The sequence below is a fragment of the Cricetulus griseus genome (genome assembly GCF_003668045.3).
Source record: "Cricetulus griseus strain 17A/GY chromosome 1 unlocalized genomic scaffold, alternate assembly CriGri-PICRH-1.0 chr1_0, whole genome shotgun sequence".
Taxonomy (NCBI): Eukaryota; Metazoa; Chordata; class Mammalia; order Rodentia; family Cricetidae; genus Cricetulus; species Cricetulus griseus.
Window position 1 is genome coordinate 225,932,219 of NW_023276806.1, and position 22,753 is coordinate 225,954,971.

General features: G+C 40.2%; 1 protein-coding gene across 10 annotated transcripts in view; it reads left to right on the plus strand.

Annotated features, from left to right (window-relative positions):
- The window catches only part of Tpk1 (thiamin pyrophosphokinase 1), a 336,395-nt gene that overhangs the window by 191,350 nt on the left and 122,292 nt on the right, over positions 1-22,753 (plus strand). For 8 of the 10 annotated variants that reach the window (XM_027389793.2, XM_027389796.2, XM_027389797.2 and 5 more), the window contains one exon: positions 12,224-12,370. The exons of 1 other annotated variant lie outside the window; for it this stretch is intronic. In XM_027389793.2, the coding sequence (XP_027245594.1) occupies positions 12,224-12,370 (147 nt within the window). Of the gene's footprint in view, positions 1-12,223; positions 12,371-13,218; positions 14,499-22,753 lie in introns of those variants that run through there. One more of the 10 variants, XM_027389798.2, reaches the window with a different exon arrangement.

Consider the following 22,753-nt stretch of genomic DNA (forward strand, 5'->3'; position numbering starts at 1 on the left):
TTAAGAGCACTGGCTGCTCTTCCAGAGGTCCTGAGTTCAATTCCCAGAACCCACACGGTGGCTCACAACATCTGTAATGAGATCTGGTGCCCTCTTCTAGCCTGCAGGGATACATGCAGACAGAACACTGTATACATAATAAATACATAAATCTTTGGCCAAGAGGTGGTGGCGCACGCCTTTAATCCCAGCACTGGGGAGGCAGAGGCAGGTGAATCTCTGTAGTTCAAGACCAGCCTGGTCTACAGAGAGTTCCAGGATGGGCTCCAAAGTCACAGAGAAACCTGTCCAGAAAAACCAAAAAAAAAAAAAAAGAAATATATGGGGATAGTCACGAGTCTATCCACTCTTATATTAGTTCATATATCCATTATATGCTAATGTGCTATATGTGGTTCTGTATGGATACATATATATGTATATATATATAATAATGATTGTTTTATATGATTTGGGTAGGATGTATGTTGTATGTAATTAAAAATTAAGTTCTTACATTACTTTCATTCCGTCATGTGTAACTTGTTGCTTCTGGAACTCCCATCTCTATTCTGTATTTTAAATTACTTGCACATGACAAGAGGGGAAAAAAAGAGAGAATATACTGATTGTTTTGTAAAACATTACCATTATAAATTTTATGGTAATAAATATGTCTTGAAGAAGTGATGCCCTGTACTTCCAACACTGATTCAGTAACTGAGCCAGTGTTTGTAAGACATGTATCTCAAGCTTCACCATCTTTTTATTTGGGGGGGATGGGTCTGGGTTGTCTACCTCAATAAGACTTTAGAAGCTTAAGTAGGTAACATTTTATGAACTTGTAGCAAGGGATGAGAAATATATACCATATCTGTGCACACATTATGACAAATACGTAAGTATGTCCATGTATGCCAATCCTCACCTTTTAGTGCAGCAGCTTTTTCTTTGTCAGATGCCACAGTAATTCCATGTCCTGGAATAAATGCAATACGGACTGAGTGACACACAAGGACATAAGAAGGTCATTTCTGACCATTGGGTACTAGCAGATTGTTTCTTAGGTCCTTTTGCAGGGGCTTTCAAAAGAGGAACTCATATCTGTTCCTCGTTATGGAACAGAATATTTGTTTAACTATGTAAAGCTGTGTTGCTGTTTTACCTTGCCTGCCTAAGGCACCTGGTTGGTCTAACAAAAAGCTGAACATAGCCATAGGCAGGCAGAGGAGAGATAGGTGGGGTTCGTGGGGAGAGACAAAGGGGGAGCCAGTCAATGGGGGCAGCCAGCTGGAGGCCAGACAGTCAGACACAAGGAAGCAGGAAAGTAGGATGGACAGGGCATAGATGAGGTAACCAAGCCTTGGGGCAGCACATAGGTTAATAAAAAAGGGTTAATTTAAGTTTTTTTTTAAACCTAGCTAGAAACAACTCTAAGCTAATGCCAAGCATTCATAATTTATAATAAGTCTCTGTGTCATGGTGGTTCAGGAAAGCCTGCCACAGTTTCTCCTTCACAGAGAGCAGAAGTCTGTTTCACAGTGCTGTACAGCAAGAGAAAATAGATAAACCTAGTGCTTGGATGTGACTTGGAAGATGTTGCTAAGGACATAACAAGTGTCCTACCTTAAAGGCTGTGGCAGTCTAATTCATTCTTGCAAGATGATCAGTGTGTGTTTGTAGGCCCCAGGACAAAGGTTATGTTTATCTGATTACAGGAATTTCAGCTTGATGATTCACCGGCCAGATGGAATTTCCAATTAATGTATAGAGTGACAGCTTTGGTGCTTGTTGGGATCCTCTGCAAAAAATACCGGGCCTTACATGAGAAAGAGAGCTGGAAACCAGAGCTGGAAGAAGCTGTGTCTTGAGGCCTTCCTCAAGATTAGAGATTGTGCCTTAGAATGCACGAGCCACTGCTTAGTAGATAGAAATCCCTCCCTCTTTTTTTACTAAATGAGGTAGCATCTACATCGATAACTAAGACCATCTGCATTGACAGTGGTGTATATTTTTTAAAAGGTGATTTCTGCATAGCTATTAAAAGTCATGACTGAAATCTCGAACCAATGCTACTGCGTGTCACAGAGATTCATATTCAGATCAATGTATGCTCAGTGGTGATTCACTAGTGAACAGGAGGGGAGCTACATCTCTTTCCCTCTGTCTGGTCTCTTTGTGTTCTCTGATGAGCTTTAGTGTCTCAGAAAGTGAGCCTTAAGTAAGAGAAGATGGGCCCCTCTGTACTCTGTACCCTTTGCTCTGGAGATAGAAGTAGAAAATGCTTTCCGGCTTCCCTGGTGCCCTGCTTTCCTGAGAGCCGTCCTCCTCAGTTAGCATTCATGTTCGTTCACTGTGCTCTTCCGTATCAGCAAGCGCCGTGCTCAAGTCTACATATGTGGGATATAATTAAGAGCACACCCTGAGCTCCATCCGCTCTGAGCACGTGTGGCTATGTATCTTTCCTAATGTAAACTGTCACATCATGACACTCCGACACATTAAGAAACAGCATTATCTGAACTTAGATTGCATTGATTATCTTTTCATGTGTTTCAGATGCCTATAAAATTGACCTGAAAGATTCTGACTTCTTAAAAGCATTTATAGAAATAAAATACTTCATCAAAAAGTTATTGCCAAATAAATATTTTAGCTCAGGTTAAAAATTTACTATGATGCTCATATGCAGTATATTTAGCAAAATGGAAAATAGCATTATGGATATATTCAAGGTAAATCCAAGCATGATGACATGATAAATATACACATGCAATAACATGTGTGCAAACTCACTGCATGGCACAAACTAAGCATTGAGTAATTAGTGTCACTACAGACTACAGTTTACATTTTCATTTGACAGTATAAAATGGTCTTGCTCATGTCAAGAAATCAAAGTGCTAATACCAAGTGCAAAATTTGCTGCCAAAACATTTTATTGTTCCCACCTACTGGTAACAAGGGATTAATTAACAGAAGCTATTTGTATTTCCCCAGCTTGCAATATCAAATAATTATACTGCACCAAGTCTGATCCTACCCTTTATACACTACACACTAAAAGTGAAGATAATTTTATATGAGTAAGTGTTGAGGAAATAATGCATGAAAACCACTGCAAATAGCCAATTTTTATTCTTCTGGAAGTTGAAACCAGGCATTAGATGCATTGCATTGTGATAGACAGTGATTTGCAACTGTGAGTGTTATTTTGTGGCTGAGGCAAAGCAAGAAATACTGTGGAGTGGGAATGAGTGTTCATGATGCAAGATGTTCTCATTGCTATGACAAATGACCACACATTCAGAAGTATGAATCTTTGGACCACAGGTCAGTGCACTTCCAAAATGATTTGGGAAACTCTCTACTTTTTCTTTACCTGCACAGCTATGAGAATAAAGAAAGATAGCATGGGTCCTGTCTCAGGGGACCCACAACCCAGTTTCCACAGAAAGGGAAAGAGACTATACAAGCTGAGAGTTCTTTCAGATATTTATCTTGAGTAGAGCAGCATGAACGTTAGAGACTTTTTAGCCATTGTAAAAAATTCTCAGTATTTTTTAGTAGGATTTCAAAACCAAACTTTTCAATTTTTTATTTGGCTACCAATCAGTAATTTAGCCTCAATGGGCAACCTCAATTGTATAACCTCAATTGTAATACCCTGTCTACTTCCAGTCAGTGAAAACTTAGGGATGTGTCATAAGTTATTCATTTTCATCTGAATAACTACCATTGGAAGGTTGCTATGAGAGATGTAACATTGTAAACCACGAATGATATGATATCTCTTCCCATTTCTCCAAAGTTTGTGATTCACAAGAATACTTTGGAATTCTTCTTCCCTGGAAATGCTTTCACATCCTGACAGCGGGAGGTTTGGACACAATTATCATCTCCAATAGGCTTTATAATGTTCATTCTGTTATTCATACTCTGCTTTTCTGTAATTTTAGTCACTCATGAGGTTATTTTATTCTGCTCCTCTTTCCTTGCCACTCACTTCCTGATAATGGAAATGTAAGCCCAGCATATTTGCTCCTGGAATCCATTAGAATATTTACATCAAGAAGGCAAAACAATGCATTTCTGCATCTTTCTAGATATCACACTTGTTTTGATAGTACTGAAAACTGTTGTGTCTCCAGAGAACTCCTTGCTATTGCTTGAGAAACTATGGTCAACTCAGACAAGAAAATATGAGTGCTCAGGGGCCCTTCGTGGGGAAAGACAGCATCATTACCACAACTGACTTTGATGTATTTGACTACAAGATTTGGAACCCTCCCAGGGTAAATTTTAAAAAGCCTTTGAATACTCTGGGAGTGAGCAGAGCAATTACACTACACATTGTCATGTTCTCTACCTAAAACTAAAGTGCTGCATGGGTGTTTGAATGCAGTATGAGAACAGGTAAAGAATCCAATCTATAGCTACACAGAGTGGCAAAAATTGAGGCAGGAAGGAAAACCTATGTATTTCTACGCAGTATATGTAGAGTTCTATGGAGGGGAAAGGTCACAGAGGTCTGCAGAACCAATCTGCTGGGTCTGCATATAGAGAACCTGTGATCTCTAGGTAAAGAATTTGCATCTCCCAGTAATGGTACTCCACTAACTAACATTGCAAGGATAATTTAAAAAATAATAATGTAATTGTAGTTTCCAGGCTAGATTGAAGAATGTGATGACAGTAACTAGTGGATTAGTTGCAAAGTTGTTTCAAGATTAAACTTATTTTTTTTCCATCGGGGGTTTTAGAAAGGAATAGAGACCCTAGAAATTATCAGTAAAGTATATATTTGGTATTGAGTTGAGTTTGTTGTCTTTTTGTTTGGGTCTTAATTGAGTCCTCAAAAAAACTTATTCAGCTAATAAACCTTCTGCTAATTGTTGTTGGTTAAGAAAAGCCAATAATTTGCTGCCTTTTGGAGTAAATGCCTTTGTGTTTGTATTACCTAATGTGTTGTTACCCATGGTCCTGCAGAGGTCTCCTACAGTGGGTGACAGGCTGACATTTCCTGGCCCCGCCCTCTGCTTTCTGCCCTATGGAGATGTAGGGTACAAGTCCGAAGTCCTCACAGTGCTGGACTGTGAGACACCTGAGCTCTGAGATATAGCTCAGATTCCTCTGGTTGTGCTCATTTTTTATAGCTGTCCAAGCTCAACTAACAAACACACTTGTAATCTTGTGGGGTTTCCTGAGAACTAAAATGTGTCTGGAATGCAAATGTGGGGTATGGTTTGAGGACTTAGTTTAGGCACAAACCTGAAGGTGATTCTTTACATGCATGGACATCTTTACATGGTCAACCGTACTGTCCATGCATTCATTAAAGCTGTGGTTGCAGGACAGATAGGAATTATTTGGGAAGACTCATGAGTTCTGTACATATTTGAATAGAATCCCCACTTGCTACTGCTGAAAGTATTTTTTATTTCATACCCAAGCAGGCTGCCATTAGCTGTGCCTTGCCCTGAGATATGTGGAATGCACTGGGTTCCCTGTAGCACTGACTCCACAGGCTGCCAGTGCCTCTGCTTATCAGTGTCGCCTGTGCAGAGGCCATAAACTGAGACTTTCACTTTCCCAGGCTCATTTTGTTTCATGCCAATAGCTAGAATTATGTTATACACTCATGAAAACATGTATTTTCACTATCTTGTTTGCTTTGAAACATTCTCTTTATCATGTAATGATTGGTTATTCATTCCTGTCTCTGATTAATTTCTTTGCTCTATTGACCCAATTATTTTGTCTGAGGATTTATTTTGTCTGAGGATGATATTTCTTTTCTATAATCAAGTTATAGCATGTAATATAAGTGAACCAAAATTTTCAAAATTTTATTGAAGCCTCATCATTGTGTAGCGTAGATCTTTGAAAGTTAAGGGCTGCCCAGGCCTCCTAACGGTCTATGGGGCCTCTGGTAGTGGATCAGTATCCATCCCTAGTATATGAATGGACTTTGGGAGCCCATTCCCCATAGAGGGATATTCCCTCACCCTAGACGCACAAATGAAATGACAGACTTTGAAGGCCTCGCCCTCCCTGGGGAGCAGAAGGTGGATGGGATGGGGGGTGATGGAGGCATGGGAGGAGGGGAGAGAGAAGGAAGTGTGATTGATATGTAAAATAAGATTGTTTCTAATTTTAATTTTTTAAAAAATCTAGAGGACAAAAATGAAAAGTTAAGGGCTGGTAAGTATGTCATGTAAGCTAACTAGAACCCTTGTGTTTGGTTTTCTTGGGCTAACTATGCTAGCACTAGCTCTTCTGTTCAGAAGCAGGTCAAGGAAGTGTCTTGGTTTATACAGCAAAGTCACTATGTCTGTATTCTGCATTTATAATATCTACTTTTACTTCCACAAGCATCTCACTTTGTCCATTAAATTATACGCTTACCCTATCAGGGAGAGCCACAAGGAAACTGCCCATTTATGCATCCCAAGAATTCAATTTCTAGAAAGTAAATGTAATTAGAATATGCTGACAGTCACCGTTCTTACAGGAGATGGTGCATGTTATATCTAAGCCTTTTTGAGGTCAAAGAGAGAAAAACTTGTCATTTGGTTACTGAAAGGTTTTTACTGCTTTAATAGAAAAGTAAAACTGCTTCTTCTCTTGATGTTATATGCCCCTCAGCCTTGCCATGGTTCTGTTGAGGCATTTTAAACCAAAGCCCAGTTTGTCACTCATTTTTCAAAAAAAAAAAACAAAAAAAAAAAACCAAATCATTGCAATTACTATTGAATTTATAATGGTAAAAACAGAGAGCCTTCTGTGGTGGTTTGAAAGAAAGTGGGCCCCAAAGGGAGTAGCACTATCAGGAAGTGTGACTTCGTTGGAGTAGATGTGGCATTGTTGGAGGATGTGTGTCTCTGTGGAGGTGGGCTTTGAAGTCTCCTATGCTCAAGCCACACTCAGAGTGACTCAGGCTGCTTCTGCTGCCTATGGAGCAGGGTGTAGAACTCTCAGCTCCTTCTCCAGCACCATGTCTGCTTGCGTGCTACCATCCCCCACCATAATGATAATGGACTAAATCTCTGAAACTGTAAGCCACCTCAATTAATGCTTTCCTTTGTAACTGTTGCTGTGATCATGGTGTCTCATCATAGTACTAGAGACCCTAACTAAAAGAAGTGATAACAATCTTGGAAAAAAACAAAAAACATGCTAGTAGATTTAGTTCCGATCCTTAAGTAAGCCCAAAGAGGTCAAACGTCATAGGTGCAGTTAGCTGGCTATTCATGTATGGATACTGTAGTTGGATCACTAACACAGTAACACAGAATTTTGAGATAGGTTTTTGCTAAATGTCATGACCTGAGAAAAGACACCTTTTATTGCCGTCACATGTCTTGCTAACTAATAAGATTCTTGTAACAATCTTGACCTGAGGGCAGGAAATACATACAAATAAATCAGAATTATTTTATTTCTTTCATATTCACTGTGTTAAAAAGGAGAGCATGGTAGGTGTCTGCTGGCATGTGTATATATATAAAGCAAACATACAGTCTAGCAATAAGAAACTGAACTTTGAAGCCACAGAGAAATAGTACTGGATGATCTCACTCTTATTGCCTATTGCAATCATCCTCATTATTATGTGCTGGTGATATTAATTTCTAAATTACCAACCCTTTCATCAATCATATTTGTTCACAATACTATGTAATACGTGGTGATTCCATGTATTTCAAATGCGCCTTCCATTACACCTACATCTTGTTCTTTGAACTCTCCTTTACCTTGTTACTTTGTCCATGTGTCCTGATCTTAGCCATGTCGATGACACTGTTTAAGATCCCCCATAGTCTCTATTGACTCGGTCTCCCCTTGTACGCTCAGCCTGTTCTTCCTTCCCTCCAGCACTTATGTCTGTTGACCATTCTTTTCTACTGAGCTTCTATCCTTGTTTCACTCATCCATTGTTTCAACAAATACTTACTGACTGCTAATGTGCCATACTTTGTCCTAAGTACTAGAGATAGAAAGCTTCTGCCTTCCATGTTGTTAATTGTAGTCTATTTCAGTCAGTGATAACAGGACCTACTAAGTCATTAAACTTTTTAGAATTGCTTTGTATTATTATGAGAGGGGTGGGGGTTTTTAAAACAATGGAAGTAAAGCTATCAAATGAATGTCTGGGGATAATGCACTCCATGAGAAAAGAGCAGCAAGTGCAAAGTATTTGAAATAGAAAGGCATGGTATGTTTAAGCGGTAAGAGAGACAAAGGAAATATGGCTCGAATGGAAAAGGGAAGAAGAGGAGAAAGGGGTGGGGGATGAGGTGTGAGATGACAGAAGCCACCGGAGAACAAGACATGTAGGCATTTGTAAGTCCCTATAAGGGTCATTGTAAATGTGCTGGCCACTTTGTAACAGAATGCCATGATAAAGCTGGCATTCCAGTTGGATTCTTTTGGTTACTACATTAAGATAGATTATAGTAGACATAACAGATAGAAGCAGTAACTCTCTGTTAGAGGCCATTGCAATTCATGGGAGATCTAGAGTGGCTCGTGTTCCGTCTCTAGTGTTGGTGGCTTAGTCACGGTCCTAATAAACTTGTGGCAGTGAGTTGAGAAATTCTGAGAATGCTTTAGTAGTAAAGCCGGTAGAATCCGTAGAGAAAATAAAGGGGAAAAATGTGAACCTCAACCATTATGCTGTGGGTTGTAGCTGGAGCAGTTGCTATGGGATAGATCTTGAAATATGGATGATAATTAAGCAATAGACACAGGAGCCTGGACTTCAGGAGAGAAAAACCCAAATCTGACACTCGTACTGTGGTGATTCTCTTTACTACTGTTGACCAGTTTCTCCTCAGGTCTGGCAGGTGGACACTGGGAGCCTTTTGAAAACGCCTGGGTTAATGTATTCTCTGGAGCCTTGCTAGATCCCTCCTCTGAAGCACCTCCCACCAGACAAGTTTCTATTCATGAGGCAGCTTCCTCCCCCTTCTTTGGTTGGTGCTGACACTCATTTTGAATGCAGTCCACCCCAGCTCACCTGGATAAAGCAACTCCTGGCTGGTGGTCTCAGATGCCTTTCTCTAACTTTTGCTATCCATGTTCTTGGGTGCATAGGATACTGCCTAACAAATGTTGGAGGATCAATAGATATTACTTTCTTGTTTGCCATTTGCTGATTAATGAAACATAAATTTGTGAATTGTATATGTGAGGTAATAAAAATGACATGTTAATATTTTTCAAATAACCACCAAATATTATGCTGGACAGTTCACTGGGTACGATGCTTACTGTGTAAGCATGAAGGACTGATTTTGGATCAACAGTAGACATGTAAAAACTAGTGTAGTAACCCCAGCTTGAGCAGGGTTGGGGACTGGCAGAAAGCTGTGGATCTCCGTAGCTCCTTGGCCAGACAGTTATGGGTTCAGCATGAAACCCTGACTCAGAAAACAATGTGGAAGGGCCGGTGAGGTTTTCCAGCAGTTACAGTACTTACTCTTTGAAAAGACCCAGTTCCTACATGGTGACTTACAACTATCCCAACTCCAGTTCAGGGGATTCAACACCTGACCTCTGTGGGTACCAGACATGCCTTTGGAGCGCATGTAGACATGCAGGATGAATGTATGTATGTATGTATGTATGTATATTATACATTATATATTATGTATCATATTTATCATATATATGTATATGATAAATAAATAAATCTTTAGAAGATTAAAAAATAAATAAAAAGTGGAAAATGATTGAGGAAAACACCTGACATCACCTGTAGCCTCTATGTGCTTGTCCATATGTACGCAGGAATACCTGCCCACACATCCACAACACACACATACAGACACTGACACACGCACAACATACACACACACACACACACACACACACACACACATAGAGACAAACACACACACACACACACACACACACACACAGACTTCAGGTGTTTTTAATCTACAAATAATTGAAAGACCTTTCCATTTAGGGAAGCACAGTTGTATAGGAATTCGATTGTGTTAACTCAGCCTGCATGTTATCTTTTTGCCACTGTTTTCTTACCATTAGTTTTTTTCTCTGAGTTCTTACATCCTTAGCTCCCTCAGTAAGTCCCCATGGGCTACTCCATTGCAAACACTGCTATTGCCTGTGGTTTATGGTCTCTGGATAGAGGGGCATACATGTCTATCAATGGTTCTCACAAAACATGGCTGGTAATGTTAAAAGTAAGTGCATGGGGCTTTGGAGGCCCCAAATGAAGGTGTTCCCACAGGCCACATATGGCCTGTTGTAGACTAAACTGCCTGCCCCTGTTGACATTGTCACGGAGACCTTCATCTGACCTTGTGAATCTTATAAACTCCTGGGTAGCATCTGCTCCCCATCTCAACATCAAGTCCCATTCAGAGCTAGAACAGAACTTCGGAAGCAATCCAAAGATGACCCCGCGTCCCCACCTGCAGCCTGCAGCAGTCCTCTGGGGTTTTTAATCAGCCTTGCTAAATACTTCCTGTAGGGAAAATGGGTAGTGATGAGGAGTAATCTTGCCGCTGCTTCTGAAAAATTCAGGGACTGATTTACAGATATTACTTATTCATCATGCTATCCCGTTGCAGAAGATGGGAATTAAATTCCAGCCTTAAAGGTTATAGGATCCCCCAAGGCCTAGAGTGTATTAATGAAAAGTTGAGGACCTGACAAAGATTCAAGAATCTACACAGTGAATAATCTTTCATGAGGCCTGGATTCTGGTGTGAATTTAGACACAGGGTGGGAATATGACAATGCATTTCTCTTCAATTTAAAATAAACTGACTTTTGTATTCCTGGGGTCATAAGTAGTCCTAACTCGGCTGAAGTGGGGTTGCCGTCCCTGTGAGAAATATAATGCACAAATAGAGTCTGTTTACCTAGCTCCTTCCCAACGGAAGCTGACTGTCTCACAAGTTGGATTGCTTACAGTGAGCCCCCACTTTCCCCAAAAGATGAACCCATACCTTCAGGATTCCTCTGTAGTTCTAACGATACCTGTTCCCTATGTTTCCCTGAGCCACAAAGCTGTTAGCGCTATAGAGGGCTCACTCTAAAGATACTGCTGGGTACTGCTGGGATGTGTGCTTTGTCTGTATTAACTCCTCAAACTATGACGTGAAGCATCTTATCCAAATTTAAATCCCCATTCTTCCAACACTGATAAGGTCGGAAATAGGGAGCGCCTGCCAGATTTCTTCATTCTTCTTTGCAATTTACATTTTGATGTTGTGATAGAATCCCACTATTCCAGTATTATTTTTATATCCCCACCAAAGCATCTATTTCCTCTTTCAGTGATTCTCTCTCTCTCTCTCTCTCTCTCTCTCTCTCTCTCTCTCTCTCTGTCTCTCTGTCTCTCTGTCTCTCTCTCTCTCTCTCTCTCTCTCTCTCTCTCTCTCTCTCTCTCTCTCTCTCTCTCTGTGTGTGTGTGTGTGTGTGTGTGTGTACATATGTAAAAAAAAATCTCTGTAGTTATTGGGGCCTTAAGCATCTTGTATGTGTTAGTCACTATGCAAAACACCAGAACTTAAAAACAGTAAATAAAATAAGTAAATAAATTAAATAAATAAATAAACCCAAAACACTGGACGGTCTCTCAGGCTGCTATCACTAACAGTCCCACTCAGAATTGAACAGGCTCTGTTGGTGCTTATGTCCTCAATTATTTTTATGAAATCCTGCCGTCTTTACAAACCACATATTATCTGAGGTTTAGTACATTTTGAAACCTACAACAAAAATACTCCACTTTAAGCAATTAGCATCACATAGATTGGTTATTACTGTATGTTTTAAAATGAATGCAAGGCTTTATACAACATCATAATTAAACTCTTTTTTTTCCCCTTCTGCTCCATGCCGAGTCTATGAGCTTTGACTATATAGAAGTGTTATAAATCAGATAAGCCACCTGCCTGGAAGGAGCATATAAACAAAGTGCTAAAGTGAGGCCTGCTGCTCTGCTAGGTGAACAAGCAGACAGTAAAGCCTGGACTTGCTCATGACGAAGTCTATGCTGACACCCAGCTCTGCCACTTTCCAGCTCAGAGACCTTGAATAAGCACCTTGTTTCCTCCTCTGTGGAGGAGAAATTATGCATTCTCCCCTTTTTGCTTATCGGGTATTACAGGGATGAAAGCGCTGTTTGGGTGTTTGATGCTATCCCATGGTTCTGCATTGTTCAAGTATATGTTCAAGTTTCAGTTTTATCTTCCTTGCTCAGGTGGACGTGATCGTGACCCTGGGAGGACTTGGTGGGCGTTTTGACCAGATCATGGCATCGGTGAACACCCTTTTCCAAGCCCCTCACATCACTCCTGTGCCAATTATAATAATCCAAGGGGAATCTCTCATCTACCTCCTCCAACCGGTGAGTAAACAATAAACCTCATCAGGACTGTGTTCACCAAGCCAGCATTCCTGTAGAATAGGAGAATCCTTTGGCCCGTCACAAATTAGTAAAATGCTCAGAATTTCTGTGGGTTGTTTTTGGTTTTGGTTTTGTTCTGAGGGAAGGGGGAAATAATCTTGCAACTTTTAAATAAATTCCCTAAGAATTAAACTTAGCACTTTCGCATTTTGAGCAGCTGAATATGGATGACACTTGAGAAAACCCTCAAAGGGGAAACACAGGCTTAGCAAATATTTCAGACGGGATCCTCCTGTGTTTTGAGTGTTGTCATTATAATTGGAAACTGGATTTGATTTTTTTCAACACTATAAAGGGAATCTTTAGCTTTTACTCTTCATAAGTTGCCTGCTTATTAATTTTATGCCCTCAATTGATTTCCTAAAGACGATATCACTCATTTCCAATGGTTTAGCATCAAGAAATCTTCTGCCAGGGTAGTGAACATATAGAACCAAATTCCATGAGCTTGACTGGGGCCTGCAGTTTGACTTACTCTGCATGACAGTTTTTGAGGATAGTGGATCATTCCTTTTTATCTCTCACTGAATTGTGGTATTTACAATTTTGTGTCTACCTCATCTATGCCATGCCTATCTATGGCATGCCAGCATCGTAAACTGTCCTTTTGCTAATACAGCAGGTCTCAGATAGTATACTTACTTTTGTCAATCAAGGTTGGCTTTGTTTGGTTGGTTTAGGTTGGGTTTTTGCCTCTTTTCATTGCCTAACTTGTTTCCTGCAAATATGTGTAAAGGAAGCAGAATTCTGATTACAGGTCTCTTACCACCTTCTTCGTCAACCAGCAGGCGTGCAGTCCTTGTTGCTTTTCTGTTGCAGTGCATGGCAGTGAGGATGAAGAGAAGTCGCTATATTTGATCTTCACACTCCAGCTCATGTGCAGTGAAGGAGAGAGTTATAAAACAGAATCATCATTGCATTAGTCAATTTTCTGTTGTAATAAATTCCTGCCATCATAAACTGATAAAAAGAATTACTGCCTCTCGTAGTCTTAGCAGTTTCAAGGCCAGCATCCACAGGCCCCGTACAGTCAGTAGACATTATGGTAGTAACACGTGATGAGATAAAAACCACTCCCCCTTCTGTTTGGGACACATAAGAGAAACAAGAAGGGAGCATTTCTGTGGCCACAGTCCCCGTTCCAGGTCACACCCTCAATGGTGTGGAATCCTCCCTAGAATCCACCTCCACAATCCACGAGACTCTGCTTCCACATTCCCGGCTCTATCCTGGGCATAAAGTTTTGTCACATGGCCTTCTGGAGACACATAGTGTCCAGTGTGTAGTGGTAATGCCATGATGAAAGTTTAGTAGATAAAGATGTTGATCACGGAATAAGGAAGGGTTCACAAAGAGACTGAGGTGACTCCACTCAGCATTTTATGCACTGAGTTCAGCAAGTACTGAGAATACACCTACTGATGAGAAGCTTCTTTTCAGGCAATACAGCAGTCCAAGTCAGGGGGAAATGCTTGCTGCTTTGGGCATTTTACTGAGTTTACGTTTCCACAGACTTTCCAGAGCGAGTCAGTGTTTGCTATGGGAGATGATGGAAAAGTCATTGCAGACAGAAGAACAATAGATGTCTGGGTTGTATCAGAAAGTGGGATGGGAATGTTACCCGCAAAAGTGTTTTAATATCTCTTCCTTTTATGTCCTTCTGGGCTTTCTGAGTCTCTGAATTCCCTCTTACCTATACTGCTGTCTGTCAGCACTTGACAAAACTCCCAACCACTGTTTTCATACATTGTTCTATTGCTTTCTCCATTCTGCAGCCCTCACTGGGTGTGTTGAAGAGTCTCTGATTGTGTCACCGGAATCACTAAGCTTCTCTTTCGTAATGTATGTGTCTCAGCCCCTCCGCACTTCACCCTGAAGCCCTTTGCTTGTTCTCACTTCTCTCCGTTCTTTGCTTCAGCACTGTCTGGCTGCTCAGCCCATCCACTAGGACTCTGATTCCTGCCTCCATCCCACTTTCTCATGTGGCTGCCCTTTGTTCACCTTTGACTCTTAAAACCTAAGTGGTCACACTTCCTTGATATTCTAGAATAAATTCATAGACATCAGACGACTTGGCTTTTTTTCATTTTGTAACTTCACTTCCTTCTGTGGCGTGTGGTTCAAAGCTGTGATTCACATCTCGGAAATCTCCACCCTGAACGGGAATTGTCTGAGCATGGGTTAAAAGAAAGTCTGAGGTAAATATACATTTGCTTTCGTCAACCTCCTGAGTGGACACCTGTCCCTGTTCACAGGACCATTAACAATATGGAACCTTCTATCTGAGGCTCTTTTGTGGCATCCATTAGTGTGACTCATTATTGTAACGCCTCTGGGACTTTGATGTCTGATGATAAAATGTGCCATCTAATGGCCCTCTTCTCAGCTTTGTAGAGGCAAGGTTTGGTTGGGCCATTTTCCCAGCATCCAGAGGGAGTGTTTATATTCATTTTGATACGAAGGCTCTCTGCTTTTTATGGCAGTCCCCCAGACCTTGGGCTATAGCTGATATTCACCGATTTGGAAAGCACTGTCAAGATGAAAGTTAGCTTTGGTCTTTTGAATGGGAACTTGTTTCATTTCTAAGTATTGTTACTTTTCAGCAGATCTGATGCAATTTAAGAGAATCCTTTTAATATTTTTTTTCTGGTAGCACTACTATTTTCTGTGAGATAACAACTACACTGTCTCTCTAAGTCGTCAGTAATAATTAGCCCCAAATCTGACAGATTTTTTGGAACTCAAAGTTTTCTCAAGAATTTAGTATAGTTTGGGCAGCCTTTTTTATTTTGCCTTCTAGACAACTAGACCATGTGGGGCAGGGGGCGGGGATGGGGTGTTGTTATTATGCCAGAGCAATACTCCCATTGTAATGGCCACTGTAGGCAAGAGTGCTAGTAGCCAGGGAACAAGAGCTGTGGGGCCCATGAAGAGAGGGCACCATATAAGCAAAGAACTCTGCCTCCAAATAGCTGCAAGAAACTCCAGTCCTGAGAAGGTTCATCATCCGGCCACACATGATGTGTGAGAGTTTAGCACAGTGTGTCACCTTATGCATGGTAAAGGAGAATTCCAGAGTCTCCCAGCTTGCTAGCCATGCTGTGTTGCTGCATGGCCCATCTCCCCATATACAATACCCTCTATGTTTTCCCTGCACTAATTTTGGCTTGACATCCTTGAAATAATTAGAAAAATCCTTATCTTCAAGAAATAACTATTACGTAGAGCAGGACTCAAAGCTGGTATTGGATCATACCTAATGTCCCTTTGAAGGGGGTCAAGGTCTGGCTCCAGTGCCCATCAGTGGATTCGCATTGCAATCTTTTCACTATATTCTAGGGAGATGTTGTTTTTAGACACCAACTCCAGCCCCCTGTTTTCTACAACATGTTTAGTAAAAGAATGGCAAGAAAATTTTGGTAATACACATTAAAAGGCAGAATGACAGTGTGAGGGCTTTGGTCCCTTAATGGTTCTTTGTAACTCTCATGCACTTAAGCAGTTTTTCTTGTGTTTGTATGTAATGTGAATGACCTACAGATGATCTTGATACTAACGTTTGCTAAAACATTGTATATCTTAGAGATGAACTGAAGTGGTTGGGGTTAAACTGTTTAGATCTGGTGTTGTGTCTGCTATATAAACGTTAACTGGCAAGGACCCTTATAAGCCTTGGGACTAAAGTGTCCTTATTTTGATCTTTTTAAAAGCTTCTGTTTCAAGCAATCATAGGTTCTGTGATGTTCTGTTTCTTTCAGAGAGTGAAACGTAACTAGCTTGTATAAATACGTGGTCTTCTGTGATGGAGTGCGTTGTTTTAGCCATTTGGAGCTGAGCTGTGTGAGGTCATTTGTTGTGTTCCAGTTCACACCCCCTTCCTGTGTCTTCATGTGTATGACATATTATGTGAAATACATGCATTAGAGTATTGCACACACTAGCTGATATGTACATTTAGAGGAATAGGCAGAAGAGGCCCCACAGGATACTGTTCCTTATTACTGGGAATAATGATCATGATCTTAATGAGGAAAGAAACATTGTACATTTTAATTGAAAACAGTTTCAAATAGTGTAGAATTGGGCTTAAGAAAACCAAGACCATTATTCCTTGGCATCAAATGAAGAATGACTTAAGTTGTTTAGATTAATATTAATAGTCCACTCTCAGGTAGAGGGACAATTTTGACGCTTTAAGAGCTTTCACTTAACCTTCATAACTACTGTGAGAAGAGCAAGGCAGATAAATATGGTTACACAGTAAGGGTTCTGACTCAACACTTTTTCCACAGCACTATGTATCCCCTCTCATGGAATTAATGGACTAAGAGAGAAATGACAAGCTCTTAAAACAAGTCATAGCCCATAAGCAGGCAATTATCCATAAGCAATGTGTAACTGAATGGCCAGTTGGTGGATTATACATTCCTACACAAAACATGCTTACATATGTATATTTTGCATATACATATAAATCCTATCTGATATTGATAATTTTACCTACAACATTGATTTCAAATAACACAAATATTGGATGCACTGTGGTTTATGACAGTGCTAAAGATCAAATCCAGAGCCCATACATGCTAGGCACGCACACCACCACTGGTCCACATCTCCATCGTAATTGTGAGTACATGTTAAGGCTACAATTTTTCCTTGCTACTATAATCCCAAATTAAGAAAGAGTATTTTCTGGATTTTTCTATACCATAATAAAATCTAAATATAACCATAATCTTTATCATATAGACAGATCCAGTGAGATGGCACTGAAATACATTTATATTAAAAAGTAGTAAAAAATCAACATAACTTAATTATGCTGAGCATTAAGTTTGGGAACAGCTGTCTTCTTGAATTTCCTTTACATTTACAGATTGTCTGATATATAAGATAGCTAACAAGAAGAATAAATGAATCATTTGAGAGCTTTTGATTATTTTTAAATGTAACTTCTAGCAGATCTGGTGTTGTGTCTGCTATATAAATGTTAACTGGCCAAGGACCCTCCTAAACCTTGGGACTAAAGTATCCTTAGTTTGATCTTTTTTTAAAAGCTTCTGTATCAATCAATCATAGGTTCTGTGATGTTCCATTTCTTTCAGAGAGTGAAGCATAACTAGTTTGTATAAATAGGTGACCTTCTGTGACTGAATGGAGTTATTTTGGCCACTTGGGGCTGAGCTGTGTGAGGTCATTATTGGGTTCCAGTTCACACCCCCTCCCTAGTCCCCTTACTGTCTTTGTTAACCATAAGCTGGATTTTAAAATAAAGGCCCTGTGCTCCCTAGTATAGCCCCAATGCATGTGAATGAGGCTCATTCCAACACTCACCATTTTATACTGAATGTTGTTGGCATGTTTCAGTTAGTATAGGTCAAATCTCCTGGTGAATGAAAACCCCAAAGTAGCATTTGCTTTATGGATATATTTGATCTATCATTAAAATTAAAAACGGGATGCATAATAGTTCTTCCCTGAAAAATAAACTTTTTTCTTTTGCCTCAAAAAATACTTTGTAATAAAATCTGCTCAGCGTGAATGAGCAGGAGTCTTTCTGGGACAGAGCATAGATATGTCAGATCAGAGTCCCCAGTGACTGACACCCATGGTGGGTGACAACACCTAACCTTGCTTATCACATGGTGCTTGTAGACAGAATGGCTCCAGGGTTCACATGCAAACGTTTTCATTGTCTGGTCCCATGCTTCCCAGGAGGACAGAACGTTAGCTCTGTAAGGGAGCATAAATTATCCTTCATCTCCAAATTTGATGACAGTTTGTAATATAAGTTAATAGGATTTACGGCCAAGAAATAAGAAGTCCAGGAGTTAATAAGGTGTGCCTTTTACATGGTATGAACTCTGTTGAGTGATTCCTCCTTAGGGTTCCTGTATCTGATGAGAAACTCTGTTAGAGAGTTGGCTTCTGCCAGTTCTTAGCTCACCCAAACAAACTTCTAAACGTGTTATAAATATGGCTTCCTCATGTCCTCTTGATCATAGTTGTCTTTTACTGCTGTTTGGCTCTCTCTTTCTCCCTCTCATGAGATTAATTACTTACTATATGAAGTCCTGACATTTTGTGCAGTGTACATTTGCAATGCTGGTAATGAATATGATAAAAAGATGCTAATGGTCTGATCAAAAGAAGATGAATATTCATGAGGTGAGTTTGGCATGCGTGATAGCTTCAGATGCCAGCCATAGGCTCAGGTCCCTGTGCCCGTGTAGACACATCCACAGCACAGTCTCCTCTGTGGTAGCATCAGAGAAGTAAATCTCAGCAAGCTTTGCAGGGGAGGACGGGGATGTTCAATTTCAAGCAAATATGAAAGGCTTCTTATCATATGCTACCCAATTTTAATTTCTTTTTTCTTTTTTCTTTTTTTGGAGTAATCATTTTTTCCTTTCCTTTTGTATGCTCATAATATTGCTGTTTTTTGGCCTGGCCTTTTAGAATCTAGTACAAATGGTGCATTAGTGAGATTTTACCATATGTGGAAATATATGTCACCAAAAAAAAGTGGAAATGGTCCTGAGGCTTGAGAGGTTGTTGTACGGCTGGACATCACACAGATGTGTATATAAGCCACCCACAGTTATTTACAGTACTTTCTGAAAGAAAGACGATAGTGATGTCAAACACACATACTCCTGCACACGCTTGTTGCTGTATTATTCACATCAGCAAGATCCATACGTGAAAGTGAGACCTCAGAAAATGTGGTAGACTCACAGAATAATAAATGCCAAATAAGGAAAAGGTAGTATCTGCGGCTGTCATTTGTCCATTGAAGAGTAATATCCCGTCGTCAGCAGCAAAGTGTGTGGGTCTGGAGTTCAGCCTGCTAAGTGAAAGAACAGATGCAGGAAAACAAATCCTACACACTCCCTTCATGGGGATACTAAAATATGTTCATTAAAATGTGCTATGGCTACCGAGTAGATCATAGCAAAGATGCTGGAAAGTTGCATAGTAGGAACTGAAACCTAGATAGAAGTGATAAACTGTGGTGTTCTGTCGAACACTGAGTGGCTACAGTTTCACCACAGCCCGTATAGTCTGTGAGTAACTAGAAAAAGTTTAGAGGTTTCAAACTAAAGGTCATGAGAAGGAGATAGATATGTTGATTACACTTGTTTGATCAGCAGATTTTTTTTTACACATACATTGAAATATCAGTGTACTCCATAAGTGGGGCAATTATTTCATGTTAATCAAAGTGCTTCTAAAAATATCTGAGAAGTAGCAAGTGTTAGCTGCCATGATTGATTGCTATTGCATTGAACACATGGAAAAGTTGTAAATTATCACCCTGTTCCTCATAAATGTGTACAGTTAATCATTTTGAAAAAATAAAAATATAGACTGATGCTGAAATGTAGTTTTAGTTGGGGTCTCTATTAACTGTGATAAACACCATGACCAAAAGCAACTTGGGGAGGAAAAAAGTTTATTTCATCTTATAGCTTGTAGTCCATTATCTAGGGGAGTCAGCCCGGAGCTGACCTAGAGGCCATGGAGAAGTGGTATTTACTGGCTTGCTCCTCATGGCTTGCTCAGCCTGCCTTTTCCTCTAACACAGGACCAGCAACACTCACAATGGGATTAGACTTCCCACATCAATCACTAATTAAGTAAATAGAATCACCTCCATGCGAATCTGGTGGTGGCACTATCTATATTGAGGTTCCCTCTTTCCAAATGAGTGTGTATACCCTGTGTCAGGTTGACAACTAGCCAACACATATAGTATCTCTCCGACAGGGACTGTAAAGGGGCTCCAATCCCTTTATACCTACAGATGGCCAAATTCATTGTGCCTTCCCAATCTTTCCTCCTCTTCGAAAAGGAAATTGCTGCTGTCCATTTCCACACTTTATTATTCTCTGGTGCAGCTTTTTTCCCTTGGTGCTCTGTGCATGGCCTAGACATTTTTTGACACACTCCATTGCTTTGGCTCCTCTGCTTCTCTGTACCAATGCAACAACTTCCGCACTAGCATTCGTGAAGATACCAGCTTGCTTATCTCTGTCAACATCTGGGGGCTTTTCAGGAAACCTTTAATGCCCATTCTTCTCTTCCTGTCTTCCTTCCTCTGTCCTCCTAGGCTTTTTTCCCTCTCTAAGATATTTAAGAATTAATACAATAACCTAGCCTACTATTGTATTACGCTACTTTTGAACTATGTTAGTTCAATGTGAAGTAAGGCAGTCACATTCAAGAGCTATAGAATTCTCATTTTTCTGTAGTTATTTCATTGTCTCCTCAAAGTTAATAGAGAAATGTTCTCTCTATGGTTTTGTCTATGCTTAATTAAACTAATTTTTTCAACTAAGAATAAAACCACACACTCAAATTATTTATTCTGTAGGTGTTATTTCATTGATTCAGGAGCATAAAACACTCCAACAGCATTCTTTAAATACCTGTTGTGTTAGACACTGCTCAGGCACGGAGAATACAGAAAGCAGAGATGGTTCCCCACTCCACTGTATCCACAGGGGAATAAATACTGAAATTCAGAAGTTATGTGAGAAAGCACAGAACAAGACAGGGGTAGCTTAGAGAACAGATCTAACCCAGATTGGGCATGCAGTTGATAGTGGTTCATGGGATGCTCTCTCAGATGAAATGATGTCTCAAACATATGAAATTATAAAAAGGAAAAATAGACATTTATTGTCCACTTTGGAGAGCATGGTGTGTTTGGAAGCAGCACACCATTGAGTGATTGGCTCATAGGAGCTACACATCTGGAGGTAAGAGCTAGATCAGCCAAGGTGTGGTCGAAATCCTGAAAGATGTTTATTTTCAAGACCAGGGCCTGGCTGTAGGAATTTTAATAGATAACTGACATTTGATAATAATTTTAAATAGTTTGAAAGCTATCTTTAGACACCCAAGAAAGAAATAGTAACTAACTTTCAGAAGTAAACATGAATATGAATAAAATATAGCAAAGTTCATTTGGGATTGGTATAAAATTGTTGTAGAGACATGGAACAGTCTGTGTGATGCTAGGCTGTAGACCTGGTTACTGAATGTAGCTTTTGGGATAGAGACTGGCAACAGATCAAAATGGGGAATCGGCCAATCGATGCTGGTATGTCAAGACACTGATGTATTTCTGGAACCATGAAAATTACCTAGAAGGATCTCTGATCTAGCCTGGAGCTATTCCATAAGGGTCTTCTGTGTGAGTGTGTGTGTGTGTGTGTGTGTGTGTGTGTGTGTGTGTGTGTGTATGTGTGAGAGAGAGAAAGAGAGAGAGAGAGAGAGAGAGAGAGAGAGAGAGAGAGAGCGAGAAAGAGAGAGAACACCACTTCCATTTATCCAGACACAGAACGAAATGAGCAATTGCAGATGGGCCTAGGGAGTAAATTAAAGGATAAGCAGCACGGTTTTGAGTCACAATTAGGTTAGAAACTGGATAATTCCATTTGGGGTATGAACTGGAAGGGGAGTGAAATATCCTTCCCTTCTGCTGTTCCTTACCACCCCTCACTGCCCAGATCCCAAGAGGCTTCCTCCCCTTTCATCTGCTCTTTGATCATCTCTGGACTCTGAATGAGATCTTTTAATGGCCATTTCAAGTCTAGGGAAAGCTGTCCCCCATGAATTATCTTTCAAAATGACTGAGTGAACTTATTTTTTGCTTAGAAAAAAAAACAGGTATTTTTTCTGAATATCACTGTTTTTAAGCTCTGCTGAAAATGTGAAAATTCTAGACAGCACTGACAAACACCGCTAGACCTCTTTCATCTGAATTATTTTTATAATTTCTATCACAATCCACTTTGGCTCTGTGACAGAGTTCCATAAAGTAGGGGGCTTATAAATATCAGAAATTTATTTCTTACAGCTATGGGGCCTGGACAGCTGAAGATCAGGGTGTTGGCAAATTTAATTTCGAGGATTGTTTTTGTCCTTGTGTCCTCACGTAGTAGAAGTGACATCTGAGCTCCTAGAGCCTGTTTACACACACCCATTCACCATCGAAGATGTGGTCATGTCAGGGGCTAGCTATCAATACACAATTTTTTTGTCTTTTTATCTGCTCGTTCTTTCATATCACGAACCTAAATCCCATTTATTTCCCCAACCCTTTGTATCGTCCCCCTGCCCTTGCAACACCCCCCCCCCATAAAATAAAATTTAAGAGGAAAAACGTTGTCCTGGAAGTATAATGTGACGCAGGGAGTCACACAGTAGGCCCCTTCGTCCCTATACCTTAACTTGCAAGTGTTCATTACAAAGAGCCATTGGTCTGGTTCGAGGCCTCTGGTTTCTGCTGCAATATTGATGCTGCTGGGT